Consider the following 16,685-nt stretch of genomic DNA (forward strand, 5'->3'; position numbering starts at 1 on the left):
TCCATATCTGTAATTTCGTTTTCATTAGAAAGAAGAGCTATGTACTCCTTGAGAAAAAAGTCCTGATAGGCGTTATTAGTGGGTAGAACAATTATTTGCTTTGCCCTTTCTAGCGCGTCATTTATAATCTTTAGAACAGGAGACCCAGGGTGGCCATTAGTCCTAGTGGCACAGTCCTTGCTGATCACAGAAGATGATCATGATAGCATCAAGACGATCACTTGAGGAAAGTGGTCAGCAGCTGGAGTGGGGGGTTGGGTTTTGTTTTTTTGGGTTTTGTTTTTGTTTTTTTTTTTGTCCTTTTCTCTGGGATAATTAGCCTCACAGCCATAATAACCAAGGAATGTAAGGTTTAAAAGAACTTAAGGGTATATGTGGTTGATAGTGTGATGAGATGGAAATAGAAACCCTGCACATAGCATCCCAGGAGGCTCAGAGCATTTTTGAGCAACTAGTCATTGATGCTTTATTTGCTTTTTCTCTGATGTAATGATTTCACAGTTTTCTTAAATAGCTGGATAACAAGTTGGCTGGGTACAGTAGCTCATGCCTGTAATACCAACATTTTGGGAGGCCAAGGTGGGAGGATTGCTTGAGCCCAGCAGTTTGAGACCAGCCTGGGCAACATGGCGAGACCGCCATCTCTGCAAAAACTTTAAAAATTAGCCAGGCGTGGTAGCACAAGACTGTGGTCCCAGCTTCTTGGGAGGCTGAGGTGGATTGCCTTAGTCCAGGAGGTCAAGTCTGCAGTGTTATGATGGTACCACCCTGGGCAACAGAGCCAAAACCCTTTCTCAAAACCAAAAAGAGAAAAGAAAAATCTCATGTGAAACCACAATATAGAAAAAAAAAAATAGTGTTTTATATAAATTCAAGTGTATGGTATAGCATATATAATCAGAATAATCAGGTTAGTTTGAGGAACATAAAGATCTGAAGTCAGGTTTCATATAGCAGACACAGCCTTTATGAGTATATCTAAGCCTTTATGGGTATATTTCATTGTTTCAATTTTACAGTATTAAATTTTTTGCTCACATAGGTAAATAGTTTAAAAAAAAAACACACATTTAAAAGTAAAACTGACGAGACACTTTCAGCAACCCTGAAGCTCCTCTGCTCAACTGTAAGATTCTTAGGACAAACGCCCCATGTTACTGCTCTGCCCTCAGGAGTCCCTTGAGAGGTGTGGCTGTGTCACCTTATGGGAGGAGTGCCTTCCTGGGGGTTAGTTCTTTGCACATGAGTCATTCTTTTTGGCAGCCATGCTGGGAGGGCAAGAGATTTATACTGGGATGATGCTACAGGTCTCCAAACAAACTTTGATTCCAAATAGAAAAGGATATAGGGGAAAGACATCTGTCATCATTTGCAAGTTATTTTATCCTGTTTGCTGGCCCAGCCAAGAAGTCTTTCAAGCAAGTGAAATTGTCAATAAAATCTGTATGTACATATTTTTGGTTCTTCCTTGATCTGTCATCTCAGTTTATTGAACTATGAGGTAGCAGACAGAGTCATCTACTTTCTCCAAAAAGTAACATAGACTGCGTGGGCTACTTTTCACATTGTCTAACGGGGAAGCTCTACCCAGGCAGCTTTATCCCTCTAATCACTAGAGATGAGTGTTTACAATTCATTTTTTAATATACGCCCTCCCATCAACATTCTAATCACCAGTTGCAAAGCAAGTTAACCTTTTGGGGCTGCAGCTCAAATATGGTGCCCAGAACATCAGTACCTAAGGACCTGCCAAAAATGCATGATATCAGGCCCTACCCCAGACGTACTGAATCAGAGATTTAGGATGGAACTCAGCAATCTAGTTTTAACCCCTCAAGTGTTTCTGATGCACACTCAACTTTAATGGCCCTGATGAGTTGAGAGACGGAATGTAGAGGCAGCTCAGGTGAGGAGTTAAAGGCCAAAGGAGGGCATGGCTAAGAGGGGCATTCAGCTCTGCTCCGAGAGACACCTCCTGAGCAAAAGCAGCCATGGCACTGAGTTTTATCTTTTCTTCTTTCTGTTGTAGCTGCAGCAGAGAAAAACTAGAAAGTAGACATTTCAGAATGTGTGGTCTTCCAATTCACTAGACTTCAGATCTCAGCTCTCTATTTGGACAAATTGCCACTGGAGGAATAGAGTCAGTTACATTACCACTTACTGGGTGTGCAGGGGATACCAAGCTTCCCTTGCCCCAGGTCCTGGGTAGGGAGTAGGTCCCAGAACACAAGTATGGCTTGTGTTCTGACCATTCCATGAGATGCTGCTCTTCCTACCTTAACCAAGAGCTGCCAGGTGCCTATCCCCACCTTGACCTAGAGCAGCCACTTGAAACTTACCTACTTCCCTCAAAGAAACCATAGACACAAAGACAGGGCATTGCCCCAGTAATCCACCTTCCTTTCACCAGCACCTGCTGCTGCCCCTGCCCTGGCCACTCTGGCACACATGTGGGCCTTGTTCGTATTCAACCCAGGTTTTCCACTCATACCTTCACTTTCTAGGACATATTCCTGGTCTCCTGATTCCTAAAGTCACTCATTTGTTCACTCCTGGCCGCTAGCAATCTGATGAGGGCACATTGTGAACTGAATTAAGAATACCATCTGGAGCCTGGCATGGTGGCTCATGCCTATAATCCTAGCACATTGGGAGACCTATGTAAGAAGATCCCTTGAGCTTGGGAGATCAAGACCAACCTAGGCAGCATATAGCAAGACCCTGTCTCTACAAAAAAAAAAAAAAAAAATTAGCCTGGCGTGTAGCATGTGCCTGTAGTCTCACACTTGGGAGGCTAAGTTGGGAGGATTCCTTGAGCCCAGGCGGTCAAAGTGGCAGTGAGCTGTGATGGCACCACTGCATGCCAGTCTGGGCAACAGAGTGAAACCCTGTCTCAAAAGAAAAATATATATATATCATCTTGTATGAGTGCCACATTCAAGAGCTACATGCGGAGATAGAATTAACATGTCATTGCCAAGTTCAGCATATTCTTCTGGCTATACCTGGACATCGTGTACTTTTCTGCTTTGCAAGTAGTAGAAGGTCCTAGAATCAGCTCCCTCACTGAGGCTCACAAGAAAGACTGACTTGTTACCACCCCTCTTAAAGCTGCTGAAGCCACACATGTAGGTACAGAAACCCAGAGTCTGGTTTTTTTTTCCCCCCCACATTTCTCACACTATTCTACCTGATACCTGTCATTACAGACTGTACACCTGCAGGATTTTGCACTCTGGCCACATTCCACAAGAAACCAATTCCTTGTTGTGGTTGGTTGTTCCCTTAGTAGAGAATGTCAGTAGATTTTCAGTGCTTTGCTTTTGTCTTCATTTCCTAATTGCTATCCTGAGGCTTCTTAGGAGAGTAGTTCCCACTCCTTTGAAAATTCTTGGTAAGGCTTCTTTCAGCCCTCGAATTTACCCAAGGTCTAATACAGGCGTACCTCAGAGATGTTGCAGGTTCAGTTCCAGACCAGCACAATAAAGCGAGTCACAAGAATGTTTTGATTTCCCAGTGCATACTATAGTATTATATAAACGTGACTTCTGTATGCACTGGGAAATCAAAAAGTTGCTTAAAAAATGTTGATGATGAGCTCAGCCTTCAAGGAGTTGTAATCGTTTTGCTGCTGGAGGGCCTTGCCTCCACGTGGATGGCTGCTGACTGATCAAGGCGGTAGTTGCTAAACACTGGAGTGTCTGTGGCAGTATCTTTAAATAAGATAGCAAGGAAGTTTGCCACATCAGTTGATTCTTCCTTTCATGAAAGATTTCTCAGTAGCATGCAGTGCTGTTTGATAGCATTTTACCCACAATAGTTCTTCCAGTATCGGACTCAGTCCTCTCAAACCCTGCTGCTGCTTTATCAGCTAAGGTTATGTCATATTTGGGGGTTGTTTTGTTTTGTTTTGTGACACAGAGCCTCATTCTGTCGCCAGGCTGGAGTGCAGTGGCACAATCTTGGCTCACTGCAACCTCTGCCTCCTGGGTTCAAACAATTCTTCTGCCTCCGCCTCCCAAGTAGCTGGGATTACAGACACATGCCACCATGCCCGGCTAATTGTTCTATTTTTGTAGAAATAGGTTTTCACCATGTTGGCCAGGCTGGTCTCCAACTCCTGACCTCAAGTGATCTGCCTGCCTCAGCCTCTCAAAGTGCTGGGATTATAGGAGTGAGCCACTGTGCCCAGCCAGTTTATGTAATATTCTAAATCCTTTGTTGTCACTTCAACAATGTTCACAACATCTTCACCAGGAGTAGATTCCATCTCAGGAAACCACTTTTTTTGCTCATCCACAGCAAGCAAATCCTCATTCATTTAAGTTTTATAATGAAATTGTAGCAATTCAGTCACATCTTCAAGCTCCACTCAAATTCTAGTTATCTTGTTATTCTCACCACATCTGTAGCAACTTCCTCCACTGAAGTCTTCACCCCCTCAAAGTCATCCGTGAGGGTTGAAATCAGCTTCTTTCAAACTCCTGTTAATGTTGGTATTTTGACCATCTCAGCAGCCGTAGCCATATGAAGCGTATTTCTTTTTCTTTTTCTTTTTATTTATTTATTTATTTATTTTTTTTTTGAGACAGAGTCTCGCTCTGTCACCCAGGCTGGAGTGCAGTGGTGCGCTCACTGCAATCTCCGCCTCCCGGATTCATGCCATTTTCCTGCCTCAGCCTCCTGAGTAGCTGAGACTACAGGCGCCCGCCACCAAGCCTGGCTAATTTTTTGTGTTTTTTAATAGAGACAGGGTTTCACCATGTTAGCAAGGATGGTCTCGATCTCCTGACCTCGTGATCCACCTGCCTCGGCCTCCCAAAATGCTGGGATTACAGGCGTGAGCCATTGAACTCGGCCAATGAAGTGTATTTCTTAAATAATAATAATTTCTGAACAGTAGGTCTCAACAATGGGCTTAAAGTGCTTAGTAAATTATTCTCTAAATAGATGTGCTGTCATCCAGGCTATGTTGTTCTATTTCTAGAGCACAGGCAGAGTAGATTAGCATCATTCTTAAGGGCCCTAAGATTTTTGGAATGGTAAATGAGCACTGGCCTCAACTTAAAGTCACCAGCTGCATTAGCCCAACGAGAGAGTCAGCCTGTCCTTTGAAGCCAGGCATTGAATTGTTCTCTCCTGTTGCTATGAAAGTCCTATCTGGCATCTTCTTTCAATATAGTGCTCTTTCATCTACACTAAAAACATGTTTAGTGTAGCCACCTTCGTCAGTGATCTTAGCTAGATCTTCTGGATAACTTTTTGCAGCTTCTATATCAGCCTTTGCTGCTCCACCTTTCTCTTTTATGTTATGGAGACAAAGTCTTTCCTTAAAGCAGCTTCCTTACTTAACCTTGGTAGGACTGAAGAAAGTTAGGGCCTTGCTGTGGCAATCCAAGGTTCTGGCTTAAGGGAATGTTGTGGCTGGTTTGATCTTCTATCCAGACACCTAGAACTTTCTCCATATAAGCAATAAGGCTGTTTTGCTTTCTTATTCCTGTGTTCATTGAAGTAGCACTTTTAATTTTGTTAAAGTCTGGCTCTTCCTTTTACTTGAACACTTAAAGGTCATTACAGGATTATTAATTGACCTAATTTCAATACTGTTGTGGCTTAGGGAAGAGGGAAGCCTGAGGAGTGGGAGAGATACAAGGGAATGGCTGGTCAGAGGAGCGGTCAGAACATACGCCGCACTTATCAGTTCAGTTAGCTGTCTTATGCAGGTGCAGTTCGTGGCACCCCAAAACAATTACAATAGTAACCTCACAGATCATCGATTACAGATCACCATAACAGATGTAATAATAATGAAAAGGTTTGAAATGAGAATTACCAAAATATGAAACAGAGACACAAAATGAGTATGTGCTATTGGGAAAATTGTGCTGACAAACTTGCTCGATGCAGGATTACCACATGTCTTCAGTTTGTGAAAAAAAACAGTAACTGTAAAGCACAAAAAAGCACAGCACAACAAAATGAAGTCTGCCTGTATAAGAATTTGAATTGGGCGTGAATTTTATCCTTTCTACCCTGGGCTCTCTTGATTTGCCTTTTGCTTAGAGAAAAGCTAGAGTTAGCTGCATGCCTTAGTTTCCTGCCTCACAGGAGGAAACGTGGTATTAGGATTCAGTTGTATGCAATTTGTTTCATCTAAACAGAGAAGAAAGTCCCAAAGGAGCTGTTCCATCGAATCCACGCCCGAGTGATCTTAAGGAGATGAAAACACAGCATTCCTAGTTTTGCTCAGGGTAAACTGCCTGGTGCACAGTCAGTATCTCCAAAGAGAAATTATGCATAACAAATCAGTTGGGTTATTGTGATATGCTACTTGGCAGATAAATTAATATTTATCAACTGAATCCAGTGGCAAGCACTCTGATTCCTGTTTCTAAACATTCTGGTCTAAGCACGAGTAGTTTTGTACTCTTCTCTTTGCCAAGGGATCTAGTCTGATAGACGAGATCCTAATAGTTAGGGACATGTGGACATATTCAGGCCAAGTGATGGTGCCGCCTGTGCTATAGGTGGAAACAAGGAAACCTCATTGATTAGTGTCCAGATAAGGAAGACAGAATTTGACAACCAGTGGAAAGTGTGGCAGATAGGCTAGTTTGGCAGATGATCCTATTTGGATACAAGGAAGCTGCTTTAGCCTCTGAGCACCCAACCTGACTCTAAACTGCAGGCAGAAAAATGTGTGAGTGTGCTTATATTTAGGAGCCTGAGCTCTACTGAAGGCTGTTGCTTCTCTGTCATTGGCACAAACAGCAAAAAGTAAATTTTTCAGTCACTTAAAACTTGTTGATTCTACCATACTGTTTTGCCCTGTTCTTTGTGTTCCACTGACCACACTCTGGCTTCAGAGCCCATCTACCCAAGCACTGTAGAAATTTTAATGTTTGTTCAGTGAATAAATGGCCTCTTTCCCATAATGTGGGACTAACTTTCTGTCAGAACCACCCCCAGGGTCTCCCCTTCTGGTTCATTCTTCATTTTGCCACAGGATTACTAACCCTGAACACTCAGTTCTCAAGCCATCAGAGGCTTCCTGTGGCATGGGAACTGTAGGCTGATGGGCCTGGCTCAGGAGAGCCTGGCAGGAGGCACCTGCCTGCCCCGCTTCAGCCCCATTGGACACACAGCTCGCCTACCTACCTCTGTGCATTGGCGCACACTGTTTGGGCTTGCACTGACACCACCTCTGTCTCATATGGTTGCAGTCCTATGGCCTTTGGTGCCTGGTTCAAGTGCAAACTCTTAGACAAAGATAGACCAAATTTTCTCTTTCCTCCACCCCTTTCCTCTCTTCCTGCCCCAGCTGAAGGAATCTTCCCCTTCCTGACTCTCATGGCATTTTATAACTCAGCTACATATGAATTTGGTTTTGCGTGTATGTCTTTTCTTCCTTGTCAAATTCTAAACTTGTTTTGGTGTATAGACCATGTCATGTATCTCTGCATCTCTGCTACACACAGCAAGGTGCCACACACATGTAATGAGTACATGTTGGTTGAATTAATCTATATCAGGTGACCTTAGGTCTTCTCTAATGCAGAGACTATTTGTGTGTCTTTTATTACATACCTGCTACCTGCCAGGTATTATATATATGTAGTCTTGTTTAGAAAGCAGAATTTTGCATTTTCTTTTCTTTTTTTTTTCCTGTAAGTGATGGTTGGTGAAATTAATGTGGAATGTTATAAAGGCAGAGATACTGGAATTGAAGGAAAAAGAATAATTATCTATGTGTTAGTCTGGGTCATCCAAAAAACAGATGCCAAGATAGGATTAAAAGTACAAGAGATTTATTGGGGGAAACACCTGCAAGGGAATATGGGGCTGGGAGCTGGAAGATGTTGGCAGAGCTGGCAGACCCCTGTGGAGGAGGAGGAGCGGGGGAGGGGCTGGGAGCTGGAGGATGTTGGCAGAGCTGGCAGACCCCTGTGGAGGAGGAGGAGCGGGGGAGGGGGAGTTTTCCACTGGAGTGTGGTGTTGAGAAAGTTTCAACAAAGCCATTGGGGAGCCAGCGCTGCCCCTCAGACGAGTCCCTGGCCTGCCCCTCGCATGCTCAGGCGCTGGCTGGAAGCCGCAGGTGGGAAGGGTGGCCTCTGCAGGAACGTGCTGATGGATTTTAGAGTGCAGCCACTGTGTCCCCTGCATTTGGAGAAGTACATCTTCATGACTGCCACACCATAGAATCACACAAGCTAAAAGTTCAGAGGTGACTTGTGGCAGACAGGCCCTTTAGCCAGTTAGGCAAAGTGAGAGCCTGGGAAAGAGAATTCTTCCTCTCTTTGGCAGTTTGAATATTTGCAGTCTTAGCTTGGAATGGGCTTTCTGCACTAGAGGGAAACCTCCTTTCGTGCAGACCAGCCGAAAGCCAAGCCACTGCTGCCTGAGGACACTGCCATCGCTGGAGCACGGTGACATGCCATCACCCGGGACCGATTCCCATCCCCTAGAGCACTGTGGCATGCAGCCTCTTCTGAAAAGGCTTCCTCGTGCTCCTGCAAGGTCAGAAAGCACTTCTGGGCACACCTCAGTCTTTTGGGTCTGCCTCCCCACTAGACTGTGATCGCTGTGCATGGAAGCTACTTTTATTCTTGACATCCCAGTGGCTCACATAATAGATGCCAAGTAAAATCTCCAGTCTGTACTTTAAATTGTTTTTCTGGCACTGGAGATGAGCTTGCAATGATCCCTCCATCCACGTAGTGGCCCTGGGCTCAGTGGACCATCCAGAGTAGGCCTGGACCGGAGGCTTCTCCACCATGGAACTGCCCCTCCTCGAGAGTCTGATGTGAGTGGCTCCTGAGAGTCATTCTCACTTCACTCACTCCGTATCACAAGAGCCAAGGATTTCCCAGTACCAACATTTTATTGGGCTGCTTTTGATGGGTTTTTTCCCCCCCTCCCTGTCCTCTTTTTCCAACCCCAGGACAAACTGCCAGCGTTCCTGGTTGGTGTTGCTAACTCAGGTTGCCCTGAGGCTGCCCTGTCTTACTCTTGCTTATTGTGAGCCCCTCCCTATACACACATGTGCCCGAGGCTGTGCCGCTCCCGTGCGCAGGCACCCAGGGTTTGTGCCGGTGGTTTCCTGACACAAGCAGCAGCACTGAACATGTGTGTCCCAGGTTTAGGTTTCGGAGGCCTGCCTGGAGAACGGCCATCCCAGGTTCTGGGAGCTTTCTCAATTTACTGTTTCATCCAAAGATGGGTTGGCCTTTCTCTGGACATGGTGAGCTTCCTTGGGCTAGTTCTTAAGCCTGAGACTAAAAGTTCTTACATGCGTTATTAGGGAGGCCTGGAAAATGTAAAGGCCATGCGTCTTTTTTGCTGTTACCCAGGCTGGAGTGCAATGGCACGATCATGGCTCACTGCAGCCCTGAACTCCTTGGGCTCAAGCAGTCCTCCTACCTCAGCCTCTGCATAGCTGTGACAACAGGCGTGTTCCCCCACATCCAGCTAATTTTTAAATTTTTGTAGATACAGGGTCTCCCTATGTTGCTCAGGCTGGTCTCAAACTCCTAGACTCACGTGATCCTCCTGCCTCAGCCTCCCAAAGTGCTGGGATTACTGGTGTGAGCCACTGTACCCAGCCAAGGCCATGCATCTTTAAGTGCTTTACCTGGGCTTTACTCTAAGATGGGAGGTCTCAGAGTGAGAAAAGCTGCTAGGAAGTGGGAAGGAGCCTGTGCCTCTGATGATTAGGGATTTCTCTTTTCGTCTACCCCCATTCTCACCTCCACTGGAAGCAGACCTGCAAGAAAAATTAAAGCAGTTTAGAAAAGGTTGAAACTGTTTATTCACCCATCCCCGCCAAAATTTTCTGGAACATTCCTAGTTTCAAATGTTCCTTATATCTTAAAACAGCATAAGAACTGTTAGTTTTTTGTTTGTTTTTTTTTAAAAAAAAAATTGTAGAGATGAGCATCTCATCATGTTGCTTGGGCTGGTCTAGAACTACTGGGCTCAAACCGTCCTCTTGCGTCAGCTTCCCAAAGTGCTGGGATTACAGGCATGAGTCACCACGCTTGGCAAGAACCGTCGGCTATACACCGTGACTTTTTTTTTTTTTTCTTTTTCTTTTTTGAGACGGAGTCTCACTCTGTCGCCCAGGCTGGAGTGCAGTGGCGCAATCTCAGCTCACTGCAACCTCTGCTTCCCAGGTGCAAACGATTGTCCTGCCTCAGCCTCCCTAGTAGCTAGGACTACAGGCACATGCCACCACCCTCAGCTGATTTTTGTATTTTTAGTAGAGATAAGGTTTCACCATGTTGGCCGGGCTGGTCTCGAACTCCTGACCTCAAGTGATCTACCCACCTCGACCTCCCAAAGTGCTGGGATTACAGGTGTTAGCCACCACACCTGACTTATATATCTCACTCAAGTCATGTGTAAATAAAGCCTGAAACTTGGGAAGAGGAGCGTGGACTATTGAGGTCTTATTGAGGTTGCTGTGCAAATGAACAAGATCTCATTTCTAAGAAATGGCTAGTCTGGTATAGAAGCTAAGGATTTGCTTAGGAAAGCAGGAAGCTCTTGAATATGAATCCAAGCTCAGTGGAAATGGACTGAGTTGAATTAAATTTAGCAGGTGGCTGCTGCCGTTCTAGAGAAAAGAGACTTGGAGGGACCTCTGCCCTCACTACCAGGCAGACCTGGCTTGGCAGGGTGCCTTGAGCCTCACTGGAACAGCAGTTGGTTTTCCCAGAACTCACCCCAGAAGCCTGTGTCCTTTGATAGTACTGGCCAGTTAGGACAGGAGGCTCTTATCTCCCAGAGAGAGCCAGCAGGACTCCACTCTCATCTATGGAAGCGCAGGCTTGGGGTGGATGGCACTGAAGTGACTGCACTGCTGAGTGGGGAATAGGGGTTGGGAACTCTCCTGGAAGCTTTCATCATATTAAAAGTAGGCATTTCTTTAACTGCAAAGAGATGCTTTTATATTTTGTACTCAGTGGTAAGGCAAGATTAATTGGTGCCTTCCTGCTTCTGTTCATTCCTGTATTCATTTGAGTTTTTGCTTTTACATTACAGGTAAATTAAAAGATCTTGGGAACTTGGTTCTCCGACCTTTTGGGCTCTCCACGGAAAATTTCCAGATCAAACAGGATTCCTCTACCGGCTCGTACTCCATCAATTTCGTTCAAAATCCAAATAATAACAGATAACAAAGATAACAATAGCTTTACAAGCTGACTTGGAATTGTGTGCTGCTTGCTGTTAGCAAGGGGAAAGGCCCTGCCAATGTTTAACTTTTAAAAGCATCTTATCTAAAAGAAAGGCTATCCAGTAGAGCCTAGTGCTCCCTTTTCCCTCTTTTATGATCAGGGTGAAATGTACTTCCTGATGTAATGAACCTAATTTGATTTCCATTTTAAGGTGGTGTCTGTGCAGCTGGTATCCCGGTTCTGGCTGTCCTATGTCCAGGAAGAAGCCCATTTGTCGAGGCTGACCTTCCTTATCCACACAGACACACAGCCCAGCAAAAGCCTCTCCTGAACCAAACAGACCTGTTGGTTGGGAGACTGCCCAGACATGACTGATGACGGGTTCCCGCCTGCCTGTCCCCTCCCTGATCACACAGCTAACGAGGCTGCCTCCAGCATTTCCTGATTTCCTCTGTGGTAATAAAAGCTTTCTGTGCTTAGGTCTGGGTTGGGTTGTGAATTTTGTCACGTAATGACAACTAAGGCAGAAGCCTTCTCTGGCTTTGGGAGCAGTGTTGGTTTCAAGCAGGGTTACTGATAACAGATTCCACAAATCTGCCCAAAGTTTTTGTTGCCTTGTAGATTTATCTTGAAGAGTTGACCATTCTACCATGTACTAGAATTCAGAAAGTCCACCTTACAAGCTGTCTTGGGCCCCACCAGGTTTGTGTAGATAATTATAAATCTGTTTTTGACCAAATGTTAGTATTTTTAACTTAAAATAGCTTCATCAAGGAATGGTAGTATATGAATCCCAGAACAAAACCATATTCTTTTCAACTACATGAACCCAGAGGTGTCAAAGATAGAATATTTTTCTCCTCATCAGTTGATGCTAGTGAAAAGCTTGCAGTTGCTCTGGTTTGAGTGTCAAAAGCATTGCCATACAAGTTTCATCTTGGAAGTAAATTACACATATAATTCTGTAAGTGACGTGCAGTAGTCAGTCATACTCCCAGTGTTAAGGACTATGTGATTCTTCTGATCTGTTCCTAAAAGCTTTTGATCTTTTTTTTCCTTTTGGTCAAAGTGAACCTCAGAAGAAACTGTGTTAAATCTGGCATCCAATTTTCCCAAAAATGTCTGCGTGAAAAACCATACAAGTTGTATGAATACTGGATGGTCTGGAAGTGAGTGTTGAGTGCTTCCTGTGCAGCCAGCATTATGCTAGACAGTGGTTCTCAATTTTTTTTTTCTTTTTTGAGACGGGGTCTCGCTGTGTCACCCAGGTTGGAGTACAGTGGCGCGATCTTGGCTCACTGCAACCTCTGCCTCCCAGGCTCCAGCAATTCTCCTGCCTCAGCCTCCAGAGTAGCTGGGATTACAGGCATGTACCACCACACCTGGCTAATTTTTTGTATTTTTAGTAGAGACAGAGTTTCACCATGTTAGCCAAGCTGGTCTTGAACTCCTGGCCTCAAGGTGATCCACCCACCTCGGCCTCCCAAAGCATTAGGATTACAGATGTGAGCCACCGTGCCCAAACTTTTATTTCAGGAGCCCTTCATAGTCTGCAAAAAAAATTTTAAGAGCATTTCCACTTATGTGCATTATATCAATATTTAGTATATTAAAAATTAAGATAGAAAATTTTAAAGTATTTAATCCCTTTAAAAAATAACACGTTTCATGTTACTATCAATAATTTTATGTCAAGTCAGGAATGATGGATGGTTTATGCCTGTAATCCCAGCACTTCAGGAGGCCAATGTGGGAGTATTGCTTGAGACCAGAGCTCCAGACCAGCCTAAGCAACATAGCAAGGTTCCGTCTCTACAAAAAAAAAGTTAAAAAAAAAAAATTAGCTGGGCATAGTGGCTTCATGCTACTTGGGAGGCTGAGGCAGGAGGATTGATTGCTTGAGCCCAGGAGTTCAGGACTGCAGTGAGCTATGATCCCACTGCTCCACTTCATCCTGGGTGACACAGACCTTGTCTCTAAAAAAAAAAGTTTTAATTAATTTTTTTTTATTTTTATGAAAAAATCTTCCAACTCAAAGACACATTTTAGTGAGAAGAGTGACATTTTTGCAAATCTCTTTAATGCATGGCTTGATAGAAAACAGCAAGAGTCTCACATCTCCTATATTCAGTTTGTCATGAGATCACAGTGCAGTCATTGACAGGATGACAGTGAAAAAAGTAGACCCTTTAATTTTGTATTATGAAAATAGTTTTGGCCAGATAGACACCTTGAAAGGGTCTCCAGAACGCCTGCAGAGCCTTGGACTACATTTTGAGAACTACTGTCAGATTGTGCCTGGAGCTCAATGGCTTAGAGTTAGCAAAGTCAGGGCTGAGATTCCTGAAGGACTGTCTGTGTCTCCAAGGAATAGGAAATAGACTTGTTCATCTAGAAACAGCTTTGGTTAAGAGAAGATGCCCAAGACCACCATTGCCGTGAGTGTAGAGATTTTGTTTCTTAGGCTTCGTCCTCCTCTTCCTCTCAATCACACTGAAATCTTATAGGTGCTACACAAGGCCAACATTACATGCTCCCAGTGGGTGGGCCAAGCAGTGCCTTGTCTGGAAAGGAAAGGATGTCAGCAGGTGTGAGTTTGCTTAAGCCAAGGAGTTTTTATCGGGCACTGTTACTTTGCTGCTTCTAACATTTGTAAGAAAAGATATATTCAAACCTTTTGAAAATGTTTGACCATAGAAAATCTTCAGAGTTCAAAAGTAGAAAGTAAGTGTTAAGGTAGGAAGGTGGCCTGTATTTGCCTATTGCTGCTAGAATGTATGATTTTAAAGCTATGGCCAGGTACCGTGGCTCACACCTGTAATCTCAGAACTTCGGGAGGCCAATGCGGGCGATCACCTGAGGTCAGGAGTTCGAGACCAACCTGACCAACATGGTGAAACCCCATCTCTACTAAAAATATAAAAATTAGCCAGGCACAATGGCACATGCCTGTAATCCCAGCTACTTGGGAGGCTAAGGCAGGAGAATTGCTTGAACCCAGGAGCTGGAGATTGCAGTGAGCCAAGATCACACCACTGCACTCCAACCTGTGTGACAGAGCAAGCCTCCATCTCAAAAAATTTTAAAAAGTTATATGATGCTTCCCACCCCCCACCAAAAAAGCATACCAGAATTTACTTTTAAGGTAGTAACACTGTGACGTTGTACATATTCTTATTCCAACAATATTGCAATGGGTCAAAATAATTTTTGGAGGCTGGGTGCGGTGGCTCAAACCTGTAATCCCAGCACTCTGGGGGGCTGAGGCAGGTGGATCACCTGAGGTCAGGAGTTCCAGACCAGCCTGGCCAATATGGCAAAACCTCATCTCTACTAAAAATACAAAATTAGCCGGGCATGGTGGCGGGCGCCTGTCCCAGCTACCCAGGAAGCTGAGGCAGGGGAATCGCTTGAACCCGACAGGCGGAGGTTGCAGTAAGCTGAGATCATGCCACTGTACTCCAGCCTGGGTAACACAGTGAGACCCTGTCTCAAAAAAAATAATTTTTGATCTTTTAGAATTGCCCTGGAGACTCTGAGAAACATTCTTTAAAATATCTACTATTTCTCATCTGCCTCCTGAGTAGACCATGAGCTCATGAAAAGGGCCACATTTATGTTGTTAATAGTACCAGCAGCTACCACTGTACTAGAGACTTAGTAAACTGGTATTAAAGGATATTCCACAAGAGGTGGTTTTAATGTGAACAACCATCACTATTCAAAAGTCTTCTAATTCTGTGCCCTTTTGGTGCCTGTTTTTTCAGATTTTTCCTTCACTACTAACCAATATCTGTTACCTCAAGATAAATAGAAACTAATCATCTCCATAAATTTTAAGACCCAGCAAGTAATTCAAATGTCAGCTTAGGAGGCTTGCTTGCTATTTTTTCTCAGCCAGGCACAGGTCCTGTAATCCTAGCACTTTGGGAGGCTGAGGTGGGCAGACTCCTTTAGCTCAGGAGTTCAAGACCAGCCTGGACAATATGGTGAAACCCCATCTCTACAAAAAATACAAAAAACTATTTGGGTGTGGTGGTGTGCGCCTGTAGTCCCAGCTACTTGAGGGACTGAGGCAGGAGGATTGCTTGAGCCCAGGAGGTCGAGGCTGCAGTGAACTGAGATCATGCCACTGTACTGTAGCCTGGGTGACAAAGTGAAACCAACCTATCTCAAAAAAAAAAAAAAAAAGGCTTACTTGCTATTTTTCACATTCCAAAGAATGCAGTGGGAGACAGAGACGACAGCTTGGTGTCACTGAATCAAAGTCAGTAACTTATCTGTGACTTAACCCGGTATTGCCCGAAGTGGCCACCTCACCCTGGAGTTTCTGGCCCTAGTTACTCAAGTAAACTTTCTTAGTAGTGTTATTTCGTTAAGTGTGTAGTTCTGGCAAATTTGGAGGGCTCAGCTAGGGTTTCTCAACAGTGAATCCAGTAATCATACCCATGGAGCTCAAAACAACATTCTGTAGGCTGGGCACAGTGGCTCATGCCTGTAATCCCAACACGTAGGGAGGCCAAGGCAGGAGGATCGCTTGAGCTTAGGAGTTTGAGACCAGCCTGGGCAATATAGCAAGACCCCATTTCTGTAATAATAAATACATAATAAAAATAAAAAGCATTCTGTAAAGAAGGTCACTCTAAGCCAGTCTAGCCTGTCTTGCGCGGCCATGTAGAATGTCCTCAGATGTTGAACATTCAACCTGGCCTGTAAGCATCTGTCTCCTGGTTTTTAAGTTTTCATTCTTTGCATCTTGGATATTTCCAAGGATTAAAAAATCCCCAACTTTTCCTTTCATTTCAGTCTCCTCACCTTCTCCAGGCCACATTTCCATCAAGTCTTATGTTTTCTGTATATTCCCACACTGTATCCTAACTACTTTTCCAGTTTTCACAGGAGCAGCTTTTCCATTGGTTGGGGCCTCTGCAGGAGGCTTCCCCAGGAAATTGGGATTTCTAAAACAAATTCATACTCATATGGTGGTTTTTCTGTGTAGAGTGCACTGTGGGTTCATTCCTTCATTTTACTCATGGATCCATGCTGTTAAATTTACCTATTTTAAAAATCTCAACCATTTTTCTAAGAACTAGCTAGGTGCAGTGGCTTACACCTGTAATCCCAACACTTTGGGAGGCTGAGGCAGGAGGATCACTTGAAACCAGGAGTTCGAGACCTTAGCCAAGTCAACATACTGAGACCCCATCTCTACCAAAAAATGTTTTAAAACCAAGTCAGGTATGGTGGCACATGCTTGTAGCCCCAGCTAGTTGGGAGGCTGAGGCAGGAGGATCACTTGAGCACAGGAGTTTGAAGCTGCAGTGAGCTATGACCGAGCCACCACACTCCAGCCTGGGTAACAGTGAGAGACCCTGTCTCTGAAAGAAAAAAAAATATGCCTTTCCATGTGTGCTTCCCTTTCATCACAAGCACTGCAGCCAGTTTGTTGTGGTTGGTGATTTTTAGCCTTTTGCTCCTTGCCCCATTCCCTGCAAAACGCCCATCTCA

The 16,685-nt window shown here is 44.4% G+C and overlaps 1 protein-coding gene across 2 annotated transcripts in view; it reads left to right on the top strand.

Annotated features, from left to right (window-relative positions):
• Positions 1 to 11,656, top strand: part of TTC1 (tetratricopeptide repeat domain 1) — a 57,991-nt gene extending 46,335 nt beyond the window's left edge. For both annotated transcript variants that reach the window (XM_025388236.1, XM_025388237.1), the window contains exon 8: positions 11,044 to 11,656. In XM_025388236.1, the coding sequence (XP_025244021.1) occupies positions 11,044 to 11,177 (134 nt within the window). In that variant the 3' untranslated portion in view covers positions 11,178 to 11,656. The remainder of the gene's footprint in view (positions 1 to 11,043) is intronic.
• Positions 11,657 to 16,685: the final 5,029 nt, after the last annotated feature.

This window comes from Theropithecus gelada, chromosome 6 (genome assembly GCF_003255815.1).
Source record: "Theropithecus gelada isolate Dixy chromosome 6, Tgel_1.0, whole genome shotgun sequence".
Classification (NCBI taxonomy): Eukaryota; Metazoa; Chordata; class Mammalia; order Primates; family Cercopithecidae; genus Theropithecus; species Theropithecus gelada.